Raw genomic sequence first — 25,592 nt, 5'->3', positions numbered from 1 at the left:
AATCATTCCTGGCGCTCAATGGAGAGGAGGTTCCCTTAGAGGTAACTTGGGACGCTTTCAAAGCTTTCATGAGAGGTGAATACATTAGCAATATTAAAGCATTAACAAACAGCTTTGCAGCAGACATTGAGGCCAAGACCAGAGAGGTGGTTGCAGCGGAGGCGGAATATGTACTGCATCCTACTGAAGCAAAACATAGGGACTGGCAAAGCAGCCAAAGGTCTTTGTCACTAGCCCAACTGGACCTAATTCAGAAGCGAGCCCTATACCAGAGAGCTAATATCTTTGAACATGGGGATAAAAATGGGAAACTTTTAGCAATGTTAGCCAGGGAAGAAAATGTGTCCATTGCCATCCCGGCTGTAAAGCTTGCTACAGGGGAAACAGTCTCTACGCCAGGGGAAATTAATGCTAGGTTTGCACAGTACTATAAAGATCTATATGCTACAAAACTAACCATTTCCCAACAGGACATTAGGGGTTACCTACAGGGTATTAATTTGCCCAGGCTTGACGAGCACATTTCTGTCTCATTTGCACAGGACATAACGCAGGCAGAAGTGGAAAATGCTATTAATGCCTTTCCCGCTGGGAAGACCCCGGGGTTAGATGGTATACCAGTGGAGTGGTACAAGAAGCATATTAAACTGATCGCTCCACTTTTAGTACAATTGTTCAATGGGGTGCTGAAGGGGAACCATTTACCGCCATCTATGAGAGAAACGCTAGTGATTCTAATCCCAAAACCAGGGAAAGATCCCACTGAATGCTCGTCCTACAGGCCTATTTCCCTCATTAATGCAGATGCTAAAATTCTGGCGAAAGTTTTGTCTCTTCGTCTGGTAGACCATCTCTCCGTTATTATCTCATCAGATCAAGCGGGGTTTATGCCGGGTAGGGCCACGGATACTAACATTAGGCGTTTGTACACAAATCTGACCATAGAACATGATAATCCGGGGAATAGATTAGTGGCCTCTTTAGATAATGAGAAGGCCTTTGATTCCGTGGAGTGGGACTACCTTTGGGCTACTATGCTTCAAATGGGCATTCCTCCTAACTTTATAACATGGGTACAGGAATTGTATTATCTTCCAGTGGCGAGGGTGCGGACCAATACCAAAGTATCTCCTCATTTTTCCATTACTAGAGGTACACGGCAGGGGTGCCCCTTGTCCCCACTCCTCTTTGCCATAGCCATGGAACCTATGGCTTGCCGTATTAAACAACAAGTGGCTATTGAGGGGCTGCACATAGGTCCGCTGATGGAGGTAGTGTCCATGTATGCGGATGATACACTTCTGTATTTAGCTAATCCGGATCGAGCCTTACCGCTAGCCCTAGACATAATTGACAAGCACACTGCTTTTTCAGGCCTTAAAATTAATTGGGCGAAGTCAGTGCTCTTTGCCATTGATCCTCTCCTGCCAAATTCTCCTACTCATTCCCATGGCTTACAATGGGTGGAATCCTTTAAATACTTAGGAATTCGGATCCATAAGGATTTAAAGCAGTTTGTGGATCTTAATTTATACCCTATTATCCGATACATAGAACAAAAAATAGATGCGTGGTCTCGCCTTCCACTGACCCTTATGGGCCGGATAAATTTGTTTAAAATGGTAATTCTACCAAAACTGACTTATGTTTTTCGACAGGCCCCAAATGGTATACCAAAAACTATTTTTGCGAAATTAAGGAGTTGCATGGTTTCGATGTTTTGGAATGGTGGCCCCCCGAGAATTGCCTTACGTACACTGCAATTGCCAGCACACCGAGGCGGACTGGCGGCTCAGAATCTATATCTTTATTATCTTGCAACCCAGATTGCGGTGGCCCGTCAATGGGCAACCCCTGATCTATCGAATGCAGCTACCCTTCTGGAAGCTCAGATATTCGGTTCAGTGGAAGAGCTGAAAAACCTACTATACCGGGGAACGAAACATACGAAATCATGCTCTCCGTTAATGAGAGCCACTGTTAGGGCCTGGAAAACTGCTTCTCAATTTTTCCCGCAACCGCAACCGGGCTGCTCAGCCTATACCCCCCTGTGGGGTAATCCACAATTAAGACATCTCCGCAGTATACCGGACCCACAAGTGTGGATTAGATTTAACATCAAGTACTTAGCGGATATTGTGGAGGATAGTAAACTATTGCCGTTTCAGTCGCTTAAACAACAGTTCTCACTTCCCAATTATATGTTTTTTCGGTACTTTCAGCTAAGGCATGCAATGGAAGGCCAGTTTGGGAGACTGCCCATAGATACGACACCCACGCAACTGGAATTGGGTGTTCACTCTCCGGAATTTAAAAAGCCTTTGTCCCGATTTTATGCACAACTCATCCAGGCAGGTAGTACCCCTCTTAATCGGCTATGTGAAAAATGGCAAAGGGATGTTCCGCAGATTACTGACGAAATTTGGGGGGATGTACTTGATGCAACATTTGGCGGGTTCATCAGTAGTAGGGATAGGATGACTCAATTGAATTACTTGCACAGGATATATATTACCCCGCAGAGGCTCACTAAACTTAAACCTGACCTAGTGCCGGAATGCCCACGATGCAAATATAACCCGGCAGGCTTTATCCACATGGTGTGGGAATGTCCGCATATACAGGAATATTGGGGAAAGGTACTACAGATAATTAGCACAAGAACAGATATCTCACTGCCAATGGACCCTATTGTATTGATTCTAAATTACACAGAGGATCTGCCCTTTGGAAGGGCGCATCGCACTCTCATATCAATTCTCTGTATGTATGCTAAAAAGTTGATTGCTATGCACTGGAAGTCAGATAGAGGGCCTACTTCGCAAATGTGGGAACAATATGTTGAGAATGTCGTCCCGCTTTACAAACTGACCTATATGAAAAGGGGGTGCCCGGAGAAATTCAATAAAGTCTGGGATCTTTGGATGGATGAGGATACTGAGATTGAGAATCCTTGATCTGGCTATAATAGGTACTTTTGTGGAATACTTAAGAGTATCAGCGGTTTAGAGTGGGTTGGTTTCCTCTCTCTGTGTATGTCACTGGCACCCAGTTTCAGTACCGGGGGGGAATATGTGGGAAAGAATGACACCATGATTATTGTTCTTATTTATGTTACTTTATTTTGCACTGTTTATTTTTTGTTTGTAATACATGAATGCAGACCATGTATAAGCATCCTTTAGCATACTGTATACCTGCTCAGAAACTGTATGTCTGACACTGCCTTTGTATGCTTTTGTGTGCTCAATAAAGGAATTGTTAAAAAAAAAAAAGGGCTGGTTTAGTATGTTATACAATGGCCAATTCTAAGCAACTTTTCCATTGACCTTCTTTTTTTTATAGTTTTTGAATTATTCGCCTTCTTAATCTGACTCTTTCCATCTTTCAAATGGGGGTCACTGACCCCATATAAAAACAAATGCTCTGTAAGGCTACAAATGTATTGTTATTGCTGCTTTTTATTTCTCATCTTTCTATTCAGGCCTCTCCTATTCATATTCCAGTCTCTTATTCAAATCAAGGCATGGTTGCTAGGGGAATTTGGACCCAGGCAACCATACGGAGGAAATTGCAAACTGGAGAGCTGCTGAATAAAAATTACTCAAAAACCACAAATAATAAAAAAGAAAACCAATTGCAAATTGTCTCAGAATATACCTCTCTACATCATACTAACAGTTAATTTAAAGGGATACTGTCATGGAAATTTTTTCAAAATGAATCAGTTAATAGTGCTGCTCCAGCAGAATTCTGCACTGAAATCCATTTCTCAAAAGAGCAAACAGATTTTTTTATATTTAATTTTGAAATCTGACATGGGGCTAGATATTTTGTCAATTTCCCAGCTGCCCCAAGTCATGTGACTTGTGCTCTGATAAACTTCAATCACTCTTTACTGCTGTACTGCAAGTTGGACTGATATCACCCCCCTCCCTTCCCCCCCCCAGCAGCCAAACAAAAGAACAATGGGAAGGTAACCAGATAACAGCTCCCTAACACAAGATAACAGCTGCCTGGTAGATCTAAGAACAACACTCAATAGTAAAATCCAGGTCCCACTGAGACACATTCAGTTACATTGAGAAGGAAAAACAGCAGCCTGTCAGAAAGCATTTCTCTCCTAAAGTGCAGGCACAAGTCACATGACCAGGGGCAGCTGGGAAATGGACAATATGTCTAGCCCCATGTCAGATTTCAAAATTGAATATAAAAAAATCTGTTTGCTCTTTTGAGAAATGGATTTCAGTGCAGAATTCTGCTGGAGTAGCACTATTTTTTTTATTCGAAAAAAAATACATGTTTTCCGATGACAGGATCCCTTTAAAGGTGAACAACCCGTTTAAGATGTTGTTTCTTGAAACTGAATGTTTTGATGAACTGTAAGGCTCATTGTAATATATTCTGAATTGTGTTGATATACTCAGGCCTTCTCAGCAGAAGCATCAGATACTGACGCTGCAATTAAAGGGCATCTATTGTATCTAATCAAGCACATTACCCAGGTGGGTATTTGCCAGAGTGTTGGATGTTTTACTGATATATCAGGGGGATCACTGGGACTGAAATAGGAGCAAATATAATATTAAATTGGAAAAAATGACTCTTTATTATTTATGCTGCTGTAGGTGGGCGCTGTGTGGGTTAATGGGGACTTGCGGTATGTTTCTCTCCAGGAATTGTCTATTATTATTATTTATGGCATATGGGGAATATGGTTATGGATTCAAATAAATATGTTACATTTAGGGGCAGTTATAGCAAGGGTCCAATTTTGAACTCCCATAACTTTGAAATTCGAATAAAAAAAAAGACCAATCAAAATTTATTAAAAAAAAATCAAAGTTTTTAACTTTGGGTAAATAGACTGTATCCGAATGGTTCAAATATAAGTTTTAGCGTATTCGATAGACTTTGAAACAAAGTATTTGCCACAAAAAACTTTTTTCAAAGTCCCCCCAATGACTCCAAATACATTCTAGGAGGTCTCCCATAGGCTAAACAGCAATTCGGCAGGTTATAGATGGCGCATGGTCGAAGTCGAAGTTTTTAAAAAACAGTACAAGATAAATTTCAATATTGGAATAGTCACATTTTTTTCAAATTCAAATCAAATTTTGGCCTGTTCCATAGTCGAAGCACACAAAAAAATAGCTAAAAAATTTAATTTTTTTACTTCGAATTTTCACTTCGACCCTTGATAAATCTGCCCCTTAATGGGCCACATTCAATTCAGCAAGAAAAAAGATTTATCGCATGAAAACTCATGGACAAGATTTAATCTGAGATGCAATTCAATTTAGAAAGACAAATCTCATTGTATATCCCATGAAAACTTTATTGAAGTCTATAGGAAAAAAAACTAAAGCTGAATTAGGAGAAAAGTTTTTTCTCTTCGAATTGAATCTTGTCCACGAGTTTTCAGGTGATGAACCGTGAGAAAACGTTTCCTCATTGAATTGAAACTGACCCAATGTCTGAAGAAATGCCTTAAAGACTCGGATTTTTACCTGTAGAATTGATTATTGTTGTGCACCTTCCAAACACTTTTGCTGTTTCGTAGCTTTATCAAGGGTCGAAGTGAATTCGAGGGAATTTTCGAAGTAAAAAAATTCGAAATTTAAAGTAATTTTTTGGATACTTCGTCCATCGAATATGATACTACGACTTCGAATTCGTTTAGTAGTAAAATAGTTAGAATATTCAACCATTTGTTAATCGAAGTACTGTCTCTTTAAAAAAACGTAGATTTCAATACTTTCAATTAAACCTGCCGAAGTGCTATGTTATCCTATGGGAACCTTCTAGAGCAAGTTTTTGGAAGTCGAAGTAAAATCATTCGATCGATCGCTGAAATCCTTCTAATCGTTTGATTCGAAGGATTTAATCGTTTGATCGAATGATTTTACTTCGACTGCAAATGGTCAGATTCGATGTAAAAAAACTTCGACTTCGGTATTCGAAGTATTCCAATTCGATGGTCGAATTTCGAAGTATTTTACCTTCGAAATTCGACCCTTGATAAATCTGCCCCTAAAACTCTACTATTATTTTTATATTTTTTTTTACATTTTTAATAATATGGTTGTTCACCTTCCGAAACATTTTTTCAGTTCAGTTGTTTTTACCAGAAATAGACTTTTTTTCCATCTATAATTTTTGACTCTTTCTCCAAAATCTCAGTGTAAAGTCGGTGTGTGAGTGTGAGTGTGAGTGTGAGTGCAGCAGCTCAGTGATCCATTAGTTGGTCCATTTCTCAGTAGGATCTATGGGGAATATAAGTGTAACTATTGTATCAATTCTAATGGCTGCCTTTAAAGGGATGGGTCACCTTTCAGTTAACTATTAATATATCATAGAATCGCCAATCAACTTTTCAACAGGTCTTCATAATTCATTTTGTATAGTTTTTTAATTATTTGCCTTCTTCTTCTTGTGAGTCTTTCCAGCTTTCAAATGGGGGTCACTGACCCCATCTAAAAAACAAATGCTTTGTAAGGCTACAAATGTATTGTTGTTGTTACTTTTTATTCCTCATCTTTCTATTCAGGCCTCTCCTTATTCAAATCAGTGCATGGTTGCTAGGGGAATTTGGACCATAGCAACCAGATGGCTGAAATTGCAGGGTCAGCGACCCTGTAACTGATCCATGAGTTGATCCATGTGTTTGTCCCTGCTGAGCAGAATCCCTGAGCGTCATTACAGGGAGCTGTTAGAATTGATACAATAGTTACACTTATATTCCCCATAGATCCTACTGAGAAATGGATCAACTAATGGACCAGCCAATTGGAATAGTTACAGGTAGTGATGAGCGAATAAATTTGGCAGGCACTAATTTGCGGTGAATCAAAAAATTTTAGATGCACGTTGGAAAAATTGTTTGCGTCAAAACCGTTGAGCGTCAACATTATTCAGATGCCCGTTGACTTTAATGTTAGCGTAAAATTTACACGGGCGACAAAATTTGAGTTTCGCGAATTTTTCTCCGTTTCGTGAATTTCGCTAATCATTAGTTACAGGATCTACCCCATTATTACTGAGCTGCAAGTTTTAGAAAAACGATGAGAAGAAGTGAAAGAGTATTTATTTGTGGTGCACTGGCTCAATGCACCTGAACTGCCAAATAATATCAAATATGGTGAATAATATAAAAATAGTATAAAAATGAATATTGTCATGATGTCATCGTTATCTGACGGAGAAGCCTGGGATTGGCCCAAAATGGGTCTAATTCAGCCTAAATCTTAGTGAATACTGGATGTGTCATTGGCTCAACTGATTTATTTCCAGCAGATCTATAAATATAAATGCTGCTCGTTGTATCTAAAGAATATTATTCCTTTAACTAAAGTGTCAGCGGCAATTCCCTTCTCTCTCTGCTCGTTCTTCTCTTACTCCTGAGAGACATCCAAGAAAATACTGAAGGAAATGAGATTATCTCTGAGTGTCCCAAGAGACAACTCTGAGGATTTCAGTCTCATAAAAGAAACCAGCAGAGTCTCAGTGGGAATGGGACGTGAGACTTGTGGAGCAGAGGGGCTTCATTCCGACAATTATAATGGAAAAGGACAGCGGAACTTCTACGAGAATTCTCTGACATCTGTAAACTCTGCTTCACTTAGCGGCACATTTACTTAGGGTCGAATATCGAGGGTTAATTAACCCTCGATATTCGACCGTCGAAGTAAAATCATTCGATTTCGAATATCGAAATCAAAGGATTTACCGCAATTCGTTCGTTCGTAGCAAAAATCGTTCAATCGAACGTTTACATTTTTAATTTTTAATTCATCGATCGAACGATTTTCGTTCAATCAAAAATAGCTAGGAAAGCCTTAGGGGACCTTCCCCATAGACTAACATTGATGCTCGGTAGGTTTTAGGTGGCGAAGTAGGGGGTCGAAGATTTTTTTAAAGAGACAGTACTTCGACTATAGAATGGTCGAATAGTCAAATGATTTTTACTTCGAATCGTTCGATTCGAAGTCGTAGCCAAAGTAGCCATTTCGATGGTCGAAGTAGCCAAAAAAATACTTGGAACTACTGAACCTCATGTATCTGCTCTCATGATAAATCAGCCCTGAATGGATTATTCTAACACTTTCTAATGATGACAGTAGCCCAGTATCTCTGTAGTTCAGCCAAGTGAATCTGTGCCAGGGGCATTTGCACCTTCTGTGTGATTGGTTTCAATGCAGGAGGCTCAAGGGAAGGGCTAATTTACCAAAAAAAAAACTTTTATATCTTATTTACTAAGCCAGTTCCACGTAAAACTGATTGTCTTAATACCACCAGAATTATTTGATAGCCAATAGTTTCTGCTGAATCCACAATGCCAGCCAAGGGTGGGAAATAGAAAATAAGGGTTCACGTGGGGTGGGTGCAAAGTAATAAGAACTTGCCTGAATTTCGAGATTCGTGGATCTTTCACAGACAGTCTATATGGCTGCAAGGGATATTGTTGCTATAAGTAACCGGCTTCTATTCCGGTCTAAACAGAGGCAGAATTGTAACTCTAAATTGTAACTCTAAATTGTAACTCTAAATTGTAACTCTAAACTGTAACTCTAAATTGTAACTCTAAATTGTAACTCTAAACTGTAACTCTAAACTGTAACTCTAAATTGTAACTCTAAATTGTAACTCTAAATTATAACTCTAAATTATAACTCTAAATTGTAACTCTAAAATGTAACTCTAAATTGTAACTCTAAATTGTAACTCTAAATTATAACTCTAAATTGTAACTCTAAATTGTAACTCTAAATTGTAACTCTAAATTGTAACTCTAAATTGTAACTCTACCTGCAAGCCCTGGAGGACTTTAGCTGCCAACTTGACCCATCCAGAGCAAACTGGCAGTTAGTTGGACTATGAATAGGGGCCACACTGACTGTCTGCCCAACTGATATCCCTATTATGTTACTTCTATAAAGCAAAATGTAACTGAGAGAAAAACAGGGGGAGTATTGGCAGAAAAGTAAATAATAACAATCTCAATTTAATCTACATTTTTGGCTCCAGCTTTTTTAACCAGAAACAGGAAGAAATGAAGACGAGGAGGTAAATGTTGGGGAAAGGTTTTTGCAATGTTCTCTTATATCGAGATACTAAACTCTTGACTTACAAATACTCTTACTACACCACGGAGGTTATTTATCAAAAATAAAAATGAGCTTTTTTTACCTCAATCACAAATTCTGATGAAGTGTCCTACCCGCTCTCAAATAAACTTTTATTTACTGTAAAGTCATTTAGAATATTCCTTCTCTCTGACTGTGATGTAACTTTCTCTGCTTCTTGTTTTCTAGGCGCCTTCTTCATCCCTTATGTGATATTCTTTATCTTCTGTGGAATCCCTGTTTTCTTCCTCGAGACGGCCCTGGGGCAGTTTACTAGTGAAGGAGGAATTACCTGTTGGAGGAAGGTCTGTCCACTCTTTGAAGGTAAAGTAGGACTTGATTTTGATGTGTTTGAAACGCCATAAGTTCTTCACAGGATATTCCCTTCCTCATAATTTCTATAAACTGGGGAATAGGGCAGTAGCAAGAATGCAGGGCTATAAATGAATAAAGGGGAAATAATCACGTACAAATTATATGCAGGGTCACACTGGGCTGGTGGGACACCAGGGAAAAAAGCCAATGGGTCCCGGCTCTTGTTGGCCCCACCAGGCCAGACCCGAATACCCAATCAGCGATTGAACCCCCGGTGGGCAATGGTTAAGGCATTCCTGGGCTGATGGGATTGATTCCAGACACGGATTATCTACTTGGGAGTTTGTATGTTATTCTTGTGTATCTCTCGGTGCTCTACTTATATCCCACATTCAAAAGCCATAAAATAATTCACTAAAACTCAGATTTCTTTTTTTCCAGGAATTGTATCTTTTCTCTAAAAATGTGTTCTTTTCCTATTTCTCTAAAATTCAAAAACATTGAGTTTATTAAGGGGCCGATTCACTAACTTCGAGTGAAGGATTCGAAGGTAAAAAACTTTGAATTTCGAAGTTTTTTTTGGGCTACTTCGACCATCGAAAGGGCTACTTCGACCTTCGACTACGACTTCGAAGGATTCGTAGTAAAAATCGTTCGACTATTCGACCATTCGAAAGTCGAAGTACTGTCTCTTTAAAAAAAACTTCGACCCCCTAGTTCGCCATCTAAAAGCTACCGAAGTCAATGTTAGCCTATGGGGAAGGTCCCCATAGGCTTGGCTAACTTTTTTTGATAGAAGGATATTCCTTCGATCATTGGATTAAAATTCTTCGAATCGTTCGATTCGATTTTATTGTTCGATCGAAGGAATAATCCTTAGATCGTTCGATCGAACTATCTGCGTTAAATCCTTCGACTTCGATATTCGAAGTCGAAGGATTTTAATTCCTAGTCGAATATCGAGGGTTAATAAATCGACCCTTAGTGAATCGGCCCCTAAGTGTAAAACCCATGAAAAAATAAATACAAAATGGCGCCAATCAAAAGCTGATGAGGTCTCATAGAATTCAAGGGTAGCTGCTCCTATGGGACCAGTTTTAATCCATTAGGACTTTTAGAAGGTTCCTGTTTTTTTTTCAATAGTTATTGTCTGACTCACATTTTTAGAGGTTTTTGTATATCTTGTATACCGTCGAAGTAAAATCCTTCGACTTCGAATATTGAAGTCGAAGGATTTACCGCATTTCCTACGATCGTACGATCATAGGAAAAATCAAACGATTCAAAGAATTTTAATCAGAAAATTGTTAGGAAGCCCATAGGGACATTCCCTATAGACTAACATTGATGTTCGGTAGGTTTTAGGTGGCGAAGTACTTGGTCAAAGTTTTTTTTAAAGAGACAGTACTTTGACTATCGAATGGTCGAATAGTCTAACGTTTTTTAGTTCAAATCGTTCGACTCGAAGTCGCAGTCGAAGGTCGAAGTAGCCAATTCGATGGTCGAAGTAGCCAAAAAAAACATTTGAAATTCGAAGTTTTTTTTCTTCTATTCCTTCACTCGAGCTAAGTAAATGTGCCCCTTAATATTTGGATCTTTTAATAACTTTCATGGCATTCATGGAAAAACCCCTATATGTAATACAGTATAAGGCACCACGTTGGCCCAGGAGCAGTAACTTACCTCCCAACACTTTGGAAATAAAAAAAGGGACAAAAAGTTGCAAATGTTTTGACCACGCCCATTTTGTTGCCACACCCACTAATTACCATGTTCATTTTACAAACTTTGGCAGGTTATGAAAGTTGAACATATTTCTGTGTTTTTTTTCCAGTTATTACAGTTTTGCTAATGAAATTGAATTGCCCTTTAAGCTGTGTCTAACATCTTGTTATCTTATATTGTTACAATTACTTATTTGCTTATCTTGAAATTGTTACAAAAGTATCTTATCTGCAGCTGTGGCTGTTCTGGGCTCTCTGCCAAAAGTCAATTAAGTGAGAAACTTTGGGGGTTTTTTTCTGGCTGTTCAGTGCAGAGAAAAATGGGACTTTCCAGTACAAATGAGGGACTGCGGGTTGAGCTGTCAAAAGAGGGACTGTCCCTCTAAAAATGGGACAGTTTGGAGGTATGCAGTAACCAATAGCAACCAATAAGATATTTGCTTCTAAACAGGTGACCAATAAATGCTACCTGCTGAAGAAAATAGGTATATGGAAGGAGAGATCCACAAAACAGCTGCACCCGTATATTTAGGAGAAAGCAAGTATCTATGAGTAGGTGCTAAATTGATTTAAAGAAAAAAAGAATGAGAGAAGGAATATGCAGCGTATCATCCACTGTAGCTCCTGGGTCCTACGCAGGTGCCTCTTCTCCCTTCCTTTACTTCTGGCCCTGCTTAAAAATGTAACTGGTTTAAGTCTTAACTTTAAAATATCAGATTTGCTGGGGGTGAGCCAACCAGTTGCTGATGCAGTTGTTTCCTATAACAAAGATACTGCATGGGACCTGTTATCCACAATGCTCGGGATATGGGGTTTTCCAGATAAGGAATCTTTCTGTAATTTGGATCTTCACACATTAAGGGGGTTATTTGCTAAACTCTTGTCAGGCTTTTTGGGGCAAAACTCAAATTTTCCTTTTTTTTATTTTTAAAAAACTCAAATTTTTCGAGATTTATTAAATCAAAAAGCCAGAATCCGAAAATCCGCCATCTCAGACTTGCTGAGGTTGTGTATAAGTCAATGGCAGGAGTCTTTATCCGATTTGGAAGTTTCTGTTGTCTGCATTGGAATTAGCCCGAAACCTTTCCTGGGCTTTTTGGGCAAATATCCAAAAAATGTGGGATTTTTGAGAAAAAGCCTGAAAAAAATCGAGCGTTTTGGGGAAAAAAACAAGAAAAAATCATACGATTCGGGTTTTCGCTTGATTTTTAACAAGTTTTTACACAAACCGATTAAATTGAGCTTTTTAAATAATAAATAAGTTTGAATCTGGTATTGGAGTGTTTTTTTATTTTCAATAATCAGATAAATGCGGATAATAGTAAATAACCCCCTACGTATACTAGAAAATCATATAAACATGAAATAAACCCAATAAATTGGTTTGGTCTCCAATAAGGAATAATTACTGTATATCTTCAAAGATTTTATAGATATTTGTATATGAAATTGCACCTGAAAGCAGTTTCTGTCTGTCCTTGGCTATTTGCTTCTCAGTTTGCTAGCCAAGACTACAACTCCCAGAATGCCCTGCTAAAATCTTTCATTCTCAGGTCAAAGGCCTTGTGGGCATTTGAGTGTTGGCTGGAGAACATCCATTTCCATTTTAATCACATTATTCACATTGTTAAAACTGATTTCCTTTTTCTGTGTAATAATAAAACAGTATCTTGTACTTGATCCCAACTAAGATATAATTAATCCTTATTGGAGGCAAAACCAGCCTATTGGGTTTATTGAAATTTTATATGATTTTCTAGTTGGACATTTTGGGACAAAACTTGAATTTTTCGGGCTTTTTTTTTTAAACTTGAATTTTTCGAGATGTAGAATCTGAACATCAGCCATCCCAGACCTGCTGAGGTTGTGTATAAGTCAATGGCAGAGGTCCCTGTCCTATTTTGAAGTTTCTGTGGTCCGCGTTGGAATTTGCCCGATAATCCGGCTTTTCGGGAAAAAACTTATGAAATGTGCACAGCAACTCACTTAAAACATTTATTTGTGCAATTAATCCATACCAATATAAATCACTAGTGATGGATAAATTTCTCAAAAAAATCATGAAAATCAAAAATCCACGCCCGCATCCAATTTTGGACACGCGTCCGATAAGTCACTCGCGTCAATTTTGACGCTGGTGTTAAAGTCAATTGGTGCAATTTTGACACAAGCGGCGTTTCGGACGCGCGTCCAAAATTTTTTTTGACGCTGCAGAATTCGCAAGTTTATTTTTCATTGGTGAAACACGGAAATGCTCCACAAATTCGTGCATGGTGAATAGATTCGCCCATCACTGTAAATCACATTAATTAATTTAAACTTCTAACATATAACACCACAAAGCAGTGTCACCCTCAGTCTGCCTACCTCATGTCAGCCACTCCCTCCTGATGCATTTCACGCTATTGGGCGCTTCATTAGAGAAGGTGATGAATCGCCCAATAGCGCGAAACACGTCAGGAGGGAGTGGCTGGGAAAATAATCACACTATTCGGTTGTTTCGCTTGATTTCAAACTTTTTTAAAAAAATAATAATAAGGTCAAATCATGGATTCTAGTTTGGTCAGACTTTTTTTATTTGAATAATTAGAAAATGTAGATTTTAGTAAATAACCCTCCCCAAGTGATTGTTCACCTTTAAATGAATTGTTAGTATGATGTAGAGAGGGATATTCTGAAACAATTTGCACTAGGTTTTTATTTTCTATTATTTGTGGTTTTTGCAATTTCAGCCATCTGGTTGCTAGGGTCCAAATTCCCCTAGCAACCATGCACTGATTTGAATAAGAGACTGGAATATGAATAGGAGAGGCCTGAATAGAAAGAGGAGGAATAAAAAGTAGCAATAACAATACATTTGTAGCCTTACAGAGCATTTGTTTTTTAGATGGGGTCAGTGACCCCCATTTGAAAGTTTGAAAGAGTCAGAAGAAAATGGCAAAGAATTTAAAAACTATAAAAATAAAAAGACCAATAGTTGCTAAGAATGAATAATTGTACAACATACTAAGGGGCATATTTATCAAGGGTCGATTTTTCGAATTGAAAAAACTTCGAAATTTGAATTCAAAAAGACCAACCGAAATTAAGTCGAAGTTTTTTTTATGTTGAATAGGTCCGTATTTGGCCGAATTCGAATTGTACGAATTCGATCAAATTCAATTCGAACTTTTTCCCACAAAACTTGGATTTTTTAAACTCCACCAATTGACTCGAAATGGCTTCTAGGAGGTTCCCCACAGGCCAAAACAGCAATTCGGCAGGTTTTATATGGTGAATGGTCGAAGTAAAATTTTTAAAGAGACAGTACATGATAAATTTTGAAATGCAAAAATTCGAATATCAAAATTTATCATGTACTGTCTCTTTTAAAAATTCCCTAGTCGAAGTACACAAAAAATAGCTTGAAATTCGAATTCTTTTTTATTCGAAAATTCACCTCGACCTTTGATAAATCTGCCCCTAAAAATGAATGTAAATGTGAACGAGCGCTTTAAACAATTTCCTCCGGCCGTTCACTGGAAATGCTTCTTTACTCTAGAATCCATGAAATGTTCCTTTCCTAGAAAAAGTGAAATAAAATGTGTGAAACATGAATCTCATTTCTATTCCAGTATCAACAACTCGTTTGTTTCCCTTCAGTTTAATGGAACAGAGTTTGATGCTTAATCAGAAGCCGTTTCTGTTTCCTCAAATCCCATCAACACTGAAATAGAACCGAATTCTGCTTCAATGTTTTCTACTTCACACAACGCAAACAAGGACAGCGGCTTTTGGGCTAGAAATGTAACAATCTGCCACTTTTTGTGATTATTTATGTCAATCCTTCCCTCTGTTATTAAATGGGGGCTTTACATTTATTCTTCCCCACTCTTGCTCTCGATCACAGTTCATTGATAATTGTAGGACTGAAAGAGAAAGCTTGAGAGAACTATAGAATATTACACCAGTACAAGCCCAGACAGTCCTCTACCTGTATCACATATACATTGGAACAGAGGCATCAAGGGCACTATATATATATTTATATAATACACAAGAGCCATGAATATCTTGTAAATTATATCCTTATAAACGGTGAGTTCTGATGTCATTTCTGTCACATGACTCACTGAAACTTGTGTATTATAATAAATAAAGTACCCCCAGTTGTAAAATATGAGGATATTAGAAGTTACCTCGGAGTTCCATGACTCGGCCTCGTACTTTTATATGGTCATGAAACTCCTCGGTAATTTATAACATCCTTACAGTATATTTTACAAGAGGGGATACTTTATTCACTATATAATGCCTATATATAAATAAATACAGCCCTGTGTATTGGACATATAAAACGGAAACATGAACAATTAGAAGCTACCAATAAAATGCTAGGGAACTGGTGTGGATACATTCACTTTAAGCAGAGACTTTGAGCAGAGACGAGGCCCCAAAAATGGCACAAAACTGCACTTTGCTTTTATTTGCCATTAGTTGTGCATAGTGATGGGCGAATTTGCGCCGTTTCGGTTCGCCAAAAAATCCGCGAATTTCGTGAAACAGCAAAAAATTAGCGAAACGTTTTTTTGAAAAAAAATTTTGGCGAGAATTTTCGCTGGCGTTTTGCGCAAATTCGCCACAAATTCGCGCCTGCCGAATAAATTCGCCCATCCCTAGTTGTGCAGCTCAAAGCCCCTTTTGTGACATTTTTCAGAAAATCACAGCAAAATAAACTATTGTGCGTCTGAGCAATGTCTACTTACTTTCCTTTTCTCTCTATAACATGGCACATCTACAGCACATCTCACCCTTTATTTTAGAGTCAAGAGTCAAGAGTGAGTTTCTTGTCATTTCATCCATATACGTTTGTACAATACACAGTGAAAGGAAACAACGTTCCTCTAGGACCCTGGTGCTACACACAACATAGATGTACCGGACAACAGACAAAAATGTGCAACTGGTGCAAGACAGGACAGGACTAGTGATGGGCGAATTTATTCACCAGGCGCGAATTCGCAGCGAATTTGCGCGATTCGCCGCTAGCGAATAAATTTGCGAAACGCCCGCGAAAATTCGCGGCCAAAAATTCGCCGGCATCAAAAAAATTTTTTCGAAAAACGGGCGCCGTTTCGCGAATTTTTTGCCGTTTCGCAAATTCACCCATCACTAGACAGGACCGGACAGGACAGGACAGGACACACTCAGCAGATGTAATATGTACAGTAAATAATGCTAAACGTCAGACATGATGGTGTATCATTGTGATATGACAGTAGAAAGAACATGATAAAGAACATGATAAAGTGCAGATGTGCTCATAGAGAACAATTGTATCCAATGACTATTTATTTATACAATGGAGTACAGTGGTGTGTATATATAGTACCAGTTTGTGCAGGAAGTAGAGGCGCTGTTGGGCTTTCTTGGCTAAGTAGCTGGTGTTGTGGGACCAGGTGAGGTTCTCCGCCAGGTGGAGACCAAGGAATTTGGTGCTTCTGACGATCTCCACATTAGAGCCGTCGATGTACCGTAGGGTGGTCACTCCTAGTAGAGATCGACAGCCCCTGACCCAATACACAGAGACTTGTGCCGTCTCCAGCTGATATATTACTTGCCACTTAACTAGCCCCATATAGAGTGTTGGCACATGGGGAGATTGTGCCCATTCTGTACGACTCGCTGACAACAAATGCTGTGTATCTTCTGCTGATTATGGGGTTCAATGAATTTGTGGGGTGACTTGTATTATAAGAATATCTGCAAAATGTTTGGAAGGAATACTCGTCATAATAAATGATATTTCCCCAATAATGTGTATGATAGTGTGTCGGTGACATGATTTGAAGAATTCATTGTGTAGAGGTAAATATTATAAAGCTTGTGAGTTTATAACAGAACAATCATTTGGTTACAAAAGAAAAGTCCAAGTTTGAATAAGGACAGATTTCTGTAGCAATGTCTGTGAGTGAATGGGTGGGATAACATTGGACATCCCTCTGCTGCTATTAGATAATATTAGTAATAAGATAATAACATGGCTGGGCAGTGTAAGTACAGTATGTGAGGTGTTGATAAGAAATAATGAGGATTCTGTGCTATAAGCAGATGAGGAGACGGTACAATCATGTGAATGAAAGGAGGCAGATTGTTTTTGGGATAAGAGACAACGGATGACTCCATACGTCAGTCTTACAAAAGACTTGGAAGTACAACCAGACCTTTTTATTCTGGTATTATGGCAATTTAAAGGGGATCTATCACGAAAATGTAATTTAAGATTCATCTCATGGAAATAAAACAATTTGTAAATATAATCCTAACCCTAACTATATCTATCTTTCTATCTATCATTATCTATCATCTCTCTCTCAGTCTGGGATGTGACTGGAGAATCTCTGGAAGTGGGGGTCCCTCAGTGCTGAGTATTTGGGGCACTGTAGCAAGAAGTGGCCTCATCCTCCACTGTCTCCTGGTCACATCGCTGGCACAGTCTGTTCTCTCTGGGTCTGTAGGTCTGTCTGTGCCGTCCCTGTTCTATCTCCAAGTTGTGGGCACTCAGTCTGTACATACTCACCATCTGTCTGTCTTTGGGGTTCTGTAGCCTTTCCAGATATGGGGCCAGTCTGTACTCTCTCCCCAGTGATTGGTCGATAGAAAATTTCTGGGAATTTGATATTTCATTCCTCCAGTCACAGACGTATTGCTCTTTGACTTTGTTTATTTTTTGTGTTATTTTTGTCAGTTGGTGGGAGTCTTGGGTGGGCAGGGTGCTGATCAGTTGTTTCTGGGCACATGGTCTATCTCTCTCTCTCTTTCTCTCTCTCTCTTTATCTCTCTATCATCTATTTATCTCTCTCTCTCTCTCTATTATCTATCTATCTATCTATCTATCTATCTATCTATCTATCTATCTATCTATCTATCTATTATCTATCTATCTATCTATCTATCTATCTATCTATCTATCTATCTATTATCTCTCTCTCTCTCTCTCTCTCTCTCTCTCTCTCTCTCTCTCTCTCTCTCTCTCTATCTATCTATCTATCTATCCATCTCTCTCTCTCTCTCTCTATCATCTATTTATCCAACTATCATTTATCTATTTATAATCATCAATTGAAGCACTCATGGGAAAAATGATATGTTCAATTATATATTGGTGGAAAACTAGTAATAAATAATTTCACTCCTATGAGTGCTCTAATTTTTTTTACATGGTCTTGGCCTTGTATTTAAAATGAGAATGTCAGCCCTCTATTTAACTATTTACTACAGCGTCATATATTTCCTGTTGGTACAAGTTTATTGCTCATTTACTTATTAAATAAAAGACACTTTATTGTGCTGGGAAATGTGTTTACAACCAGGAAGGTCGGTGCAATTTATTTCGTTTTCTGTTGTTTTTAGGTATTGGTTATGCTACTCAGGTGATTGAGGCCCATTTAAACGTCTATTACATCATCATTTTGGCCTGGGCTATTTTCTACCTGTTCAACTGCTTCTCTGCGGAGCTTCCCTGGGCAACGTGTGGACACAAATGGAATACAGGTATTTCCATCCTATTTCCTAATTATCTCTTCAATTGGTTCATTAATGATTCCCACTTGATGAGCCCCGTCTGCTGAAAGCTGAACGTTTGTATTTATGCCTCATTGTATCAAACAAACAGAGCAAAGAAAATCTTTGAAATCGTGGGCATTTGACGTTTCTAATCTTTATTTTTGCAGACAAATGTGTGGAATTTCAAAAACTGAACATGAGTAACGGGAGTCAGATATCATTTGTAAACGCCACTTCTCCGGTCATGGAATTCTGGGAGTGAGTATAGTAACAATGAGTATTAGAATATGTCTCTCAACTGCTGTATTTTCACTTTGTTTCTATATTTACACATTGTTTATGGATTTGCTCCATTCTCTATACTGAGTGCTCTATATAAGCTTTATACCTGGGATGGGAAAACAAAATAATCGGACAAAGGTTTAGAAAGTGACAGAATGGGGTTAGGATTGTTAAAGGGTTTGTTCACCTTTAAATTAACTTGCAGTATTCCTTAAAGCATCCTATTCCTAGCAATTTTGCATTAGGTCTTCATTATATCGTTTTTTATAGTTTTTTAATGATTTGCCTTCCTCTTCTACATTTTTCCAGCTTTTAAATGGGGTCAATGACCCTGGCAGCAAAAAACAATTGCTCTGTGAGGCCACAATTTTATTGTTATTGTTTCTTTTTATTCTTTATCTTTCTATTCAGTCCCTCCTCTCTTCATTTTCCAGTCTCTCATTCAAACCACTGTGGGTTGCTAAGGTAAACAAGACCATAGCAACCAGATACCTGCTGATATTCTAAACTGGAGAGCTAAATAACTAAAAAAAAAAACCACAAAAAAAAAAAAGAAATGAAAACCAGTTGCATATTGTTTCTGAAAAGTAATGTTTAGGTCATACTAATAGTTAATTTAAAGGTGAACAACCCCTTTAAATGCTTTTGGGGAAAACAATGGTAAAATAATCATCATTAAAATGTCCACAAAATGGTGGAGAATGCGGTTCTTTTGCATCACTCCAGGCAGATATACTGTAGGAATAAATCCACTTATTCATTTTGCTAGACTTTAGTTCACATTCATTTGCAAATGACCTTTATTTTTTATTTCATTTATTAGTTTGGTTCTTCTCCAGCTTAGCGTTTTAATTCATATTTGCTTGGTAGGGTCATAGCACAGGAAGAGTAGTTTTAAATGCTTTTTAGCTTTTTATTCAGCAGCTCTCCAGTTTGCAATTTAATCCATCTGGTTGCTAGGGTTCAAATTGCCCTAGCAACCATGAATTAATTTGAATAAGAGCCCGGAATATGAATAGAAGAGGCCTGAATAGAAAGATGAGTAGCAATAGCAATACAGTTGTAGCCTTATAGAGCATATATTTTTAAGACATATCAGCGGCCTTTGGTTGCACTTACTGAACGGATAATGCTCAATATATTGGAATAAAAAAGATTTCAAATGATAAAGGGAGCATCTAACTGTTACTATAATGTCTATAAAATCAGTTACAGATCCCAGAAAAGAATTATTCAGATTTTTAGATTCTTTGAAGTGTGTTCCCTGTTATACAGTCATCTGGCTCATAAATAATAATATCAAGTGCTGGTTTTTGTTTTCTGCTGCTAAATACTGGGGGAATGGAATCCTCCAGCAGGATCTGCTTTCATTAGCTCTTCTACACAAACAAGCCTCTTGATAACTCTCCAAATTGATGGAGCCGTTGCTGAATACGTAAATATGTGTCACCGACGAGGGAAAAACAAGCCGATCTGTCAGAAGTGGCACACTGGCTTTTTACTAGAAAAATATGATGGGATTTATAAAGCAAAAGGTTGTGTTACGTTAGGATTCCAGACTTTTTCAGTTCAAACCCCCCGTTTAAGGCCACTTTAGCCTATACCAGAGTTACAGATATAGGAAATTATATTACCAAGAACAAATAAGTTTTCATCCCCAAATTGCACAGATATTAACCCTGAAGGAGATCTTCTAGACCAGTGAGTCCCAACAAGTGGCTTGTGAGTGACACGTTTCTCACCAACCCCTTGGATGTTGCTCCCAGTGACCCCAGAGCAGGTGATTATTTTTGAATTCCAGGCTTGGAGTTCTGGTTGGATAAAAACCATGTGTACTGGTAAATAGATCCTCCTGTAGGCTGCCTGTTCTCATAGGGGCTACCGAATAGCCAATCACAGTCTTTATTTGGCACCCACAGAAACTTTTTTCATGCCTGTGTTGCTCCCCAATTTTTTTTACATTTGAATGTGGCTCACGGGTAAAAAAGGGACCCCTGTTCTAGAGGTATATGTTAGAGCAGGGATCCCCAACCTTTTGAACCCGTGAGCAACATTCAGAAGTAAAAGGAGTTGGGGAGCAACACAAGCATGAAAATGTTCTTGGGGTGCCCAATAAGTGCTGTGATTGGCCATTTAGTAGCCCCTATGTGGATTGTCAACCTACATTGAGGCTCTGTTTGGCAGTACAACTGGTTTTTACACAACTAAATCTTGCCTCCAAGCCTGGAATTAAAAAATAATCACCTGCTTTGAGACCACTGGGAGCAACATCCAAGGGGTTGGAGAGCAACATGTTGTTCACGAGCTACTGGTTGGGGATCACTGTGTTAGAGCATTAGGCATTCTCTACAAATCTCACCTTTATAAACCTTTGGCCAGTTCCTCTTAAAGCAATGCTTCAGAGCCTCCCTAGAGCCCCACAGTTTGTGAAGCACTGGGCTAGAGACACCCAAAATAGGGCAGCCGGGCAGGAGTATATGGTTGTAGTCAATTAGAAAAAGAACTTTTATTTAGGGGTCAAAAGGGAGAATGATACAGGACCACACAACTGACATTTTTAGCCAGGTACAGAGATAGGCTCAGTTTAACACTCCCTACTGGTGCAGTGGTCAATAGGCTTTTTATTTTCCTGTAATCAACCTTGGGGTTCTAAAAAGCCATGTTTAAAGTCAAGTTTGGCAGGCAGGTGCTTATTCTGCACCTTTTATACCCTGGTGATAAATGACCCCTTTTATTTGAGTTTGGTTATTTATGGGTATTTATGCCAGTGCCATACAGGGGCTGCATCTACACCTTGATTATATTTAAATCACAGAAGGCATTTACCCCACCTCTCCAAAGAAAATCCTAAAATTGCCCCAGAGCCATTGATCCCCTAAGCAGAACCTCAGCAAAGTGTGTTAGTGATTTCCCCAAACAAACTAAAATGTTTTCCATGTACAAATGTGTGCCAATGAGTAGGAGAGCAATATCTGTCACTCGGTTACGCTCGGGCTCTAATGGTGTGTAGGTGGCACGGAAAACATTCTGTTGAGGAACATGTTTTGAAACTGAAAATGAAAAACACAGCAGAGCGTTTCCCCAGAAGAAATCCCAGTGCTTGAAGCCTTAGACCAGGGGTGTCCAAACTTTTTACAACGAGGGCCAGATTTGGTGAGATGAAAATGTGTGGGGGCCGACCAATCAGCCTGACATTGTTTGATTCGAACCATTAAGTATTCATGAAGCTGCTGGATCCAGGCAAAATTAAATGTGAAGCCATTATGGTATGTTAGTGCCCTACTGCACTGATCTTCTTCTGTCCCCATAGCCAGCCCTTACCCACCCCCACATCCAGCCTCTGTAGTCTATAATAATTTATATTTCAATTGTTTATTCTCTCTCCGTTAGACACTCACCTTCTGTAACTCCCCCTCCCTCTCAGAAACAGGCATGAAAAAAAAGCTTAAAACTCTGTCTCCTCCTTTACACACAAGCACTCCCTCTGGAGCTCCCCCCTACCTGCCAGAAACCAAAGGTGGATTCCGACTGTGACTTACTTCCCTGCTGCAGCACATTCATTTCTACGTGATCGCTGATAAGCAGGAACAAGCTGCAGCACATTCAACACTCGCGTCTCTCAGTGATCACATAGAAATGAATGTGCGGCAGCAGGGAAGTAAGTCACAGTTGGAGTCCACCTTTAGTTTCTGGCAGGGAGGGGGGAGCCGGCAGCAGCAAGAGGAAGGGCAGGTATGTAAGGGAGATCTTAAGCTGGCCATAGATGCAAAGATCCGATCGTACGAATCATCGTACGATTGGACTTTCACATCTCCCGACCCGCCACTAACCATTCAGATCAAAGTCTTACCAGTCAGATTAGTTAAAGAACAGATCAGCAATGTTCTGCCCCTGACAGCAATCGTACGATATCTATGTCCAACCAAAGCTAGTGACAGTCTCCCACTGAAAATCGTACGATGGGCAATACACGCAGAGATATTATCGGCAGCCGACAGAAATTTTCTAACCTGTCCGATCGACCAAACGACCCATCTCCGCCGGACGAAAAATGTCGGGACTCTCCACACACGGTCCGAAAATCGTACGAATCCTCGATTCGTACGATCAGATCTTTGCGTCTATGGCCAGCTTTAGTTGTAAAACTATCGAAGGGGGAGTTGAGCCAGAGGATAGAACGGGTTTTTTTTTAGCACTGTAGCTTTTTTTCATGCCTGGTTTCTGGGAGGGAGGGGGAGTGACAGAAAGTTTAAAAAATCACTGCGACGTGCTGCTGTGACTTCGGCTCCTCTTCTGCTCTTTGCTGCGGGCCAATTAAAATTGGATCGCTGGCCGCATTTGGCCCGCGGGCCGTAGTTTGGACACCCCTGCCTTAGACATTTGGAAACAGAACTCTCCAGGCTCAGAGATCAAGACCATGCGTCTCTCAGTACCTATTGTTTCATTTCACTGGTCAGACTGAAGGATGAGAAAATTAGCCCTGAAGATACGAGGTCTTATGTACTAATACACGTGCAAAGTGCCAGAGCATAAATGTACTCAACATCATTATTTATCCATAAAGCAGTGTTTTACCAGCTGAGAGAAGTCACTTAAACATGTTACTGTATGGACTAAATTTCAATTAAAAGCACAGCAATGACATGACGTCACTTTCTGCTGAAACAGGTATACAGTATATAACACAAAGAAATAGGCTTATAAATAGGCAAATACATAGGCATATAAATAGACAAATAAAAAGGTGTATAAGTAGGCAATAAATAGGCATATAAATAGACAAATAAATAGGCTTATAAATAGGCAAATAAATTGGCATATGAATAAGCAAATAAATTGGCATATAAATAAGCAAATAAATAGGCAAATAAATAGGCATACAAATAGGCATATAACTAGACAAATAAATTGGTATATAAATAGGCAAATAAATAAGTATATACATTTGCAATTAAATTGGTATATAAATAGGCAAATAAATAGGCATATAACTAGGCAAATAAATAGGCATTTTAATCGGCAAAAAAATAGGTATATAAATAGGCATTGCTAGTACAGAAAGTGTATGAAAATGCCTGGCATATATTACTGGTTGGATGCATCACAGCAGAGCCATTACTCTATGTTGCTTTTGGCCTTGAATAAAACCAGTTGCCTGTTGCCAATAATGCCCCCTGCCAGATTCCTATAGAGCAGGGATCCCCAATCTTTTTAACCCGCTGTGAGCAACATTCAGAAGTAAAAGGAGTTGGGGAGCAACACTAACATGAAAAATGTTCTTGGGGTGTAAAAAAGTGCTGTGATTGGCCATTTGGTAGGCCCTATGTGGACTGTCAACCTACATTGAGAGTCTGTTTGGCTGATTTTTATACAACCAAAACTTGCCTGGAATTCAAAAATAAGCTCCTGCTTTAAGGCCCTGGGAGCAACATCCAAGGGGTTGGAGAGCAACTCATGAGCTCATGAACTACTGTACCACAACATAGAGATATTGGTTAGGAATCATCCGGCATGAGGTTAAAAATGATCTTTCCATCAACTTGAACAAAGCTCTTATAATCCCTACAGCAAACTATTTATGGGTCACTGACCCCATCTAGAAAACAAATGCTCTGTAAAGCTACAAATGTATGGTTATTGTTACCGTACTTTTTATTACTCCTCTTTCTATTCAGGCCTCTCCTATTCATATTCCAGTCTCTTATTCACATCAGTGCATGGTTGCTAGGGTAGTTTGGACCCTAGCAACCAGATGGCTGAAATTACAAACAAGAGCTGCTGAATAAAAAGCTAAAAAATAGTTTAAAACTACTCTTCCTGAGCTAGTAACTGTGACCCTACCAATCAAATATAAATTAAAATGCTAATCTGGAGAAGAACAAAATAATACATTAAATAAAAAATAAAAGTCATTTGCAAATGAATGTGAACTAAAGTCCAGAACAAAAACTTAATTTGTTTCTATAATTTAGACCCTAGCAACCAGAAGGCTGAAATTGCAAACTGGAGAGCTGCTGAATAAAAAGATAAATAACTCAGAATATCCCTCTATACATCATACTAAAAGTTAATTTAAAGGTGAACAACTCCCTTTAAAAGCAAATATTTCTATTGGTTGCTATGGGTTACTACACAGACAAACGTTGGCCTTTTTTATTACATATGGTGCATGGGTATGGAGCAGTTTATTTGTACTGTGGATATAAAGGCTAGAACCTAAATATAAAAGATTTTTGAGTTTTCTGCATAAAAATGTGGGGTCTAATATGAGTTGTAACCAGTAGTTATTGTATAAAGAATGAATTCTTAGTACTGTGTTGCAAAAAGATTCGCTTTGTAAATTCTACATATTTGTATATTTCCTTTTGCTCATTTGAGAAGGGAGAAACTGAATTCTACTAATTAATAATGATTGGTGCTAATATTGTATGTTGGGTGGAATGTACAGCATAAACCACACCATACACATAATACAGGTATATGATCTGTTATCCAGAATGCTTGAGACCTGGGGTTTTCTGCATAAGGGGTCATTCCGTAATTTGGATCTCCATACAGATTATAAAGATTAGGTAGTTAGGACCAAGTTCAAGATACCGTT

General features: G+C 38.8%; 1 protein-coding gene across 1 annotated transcript in view; it reads left to right on the top strand.

Moving 5' to 3' along the window:
* The window catches only part of LOC108704037 (sodium- and chloride-dependent GABA transporter 3), a 105,495-nt gene that overhangs the window by 21,249 nt on the left and 58,654 nt on the right, over positions 1-25,592 (top strand). The window contains exons 3-5 of the mRNA XM_018240407.2: positions 9,315-9,449; positions 18,557-18,697; positions 18,877-18,967. Coding sequence (XP_018095896.1) covers positions 9,315-9,449; positions 18,557-18,697; positions 18,877-18,967 — 367 coding nt within the window. The remainder of the gene's footprint in view (positions 1-9,314; positions 9,450-18,556; positions 18,698-18,876; positions 18,968-25,592) is intronic.

The sequence above is a fragment of the Xenopus laevis genome, chromosome 4L, assembly GCF_017654675.1.
Source record: "Xenopus laevis strain J_2021 chromosome 4L, Xenopus_laevis_v10.1, whole genome shotgun sequence".
In the NCBI taxonomy this organism is placed as follows: domain Eukaryota; kingdom Metazoa; phylum Chordata; class Amphibia; order Anura; family Pipidae; genus Xenopus; species Xenopus laevis.
The sequence above is the reverse complement of the archived record's forward strand: the minus strand, read 5'-3'. Positions and strand labels throughout refer to the sequence as shown.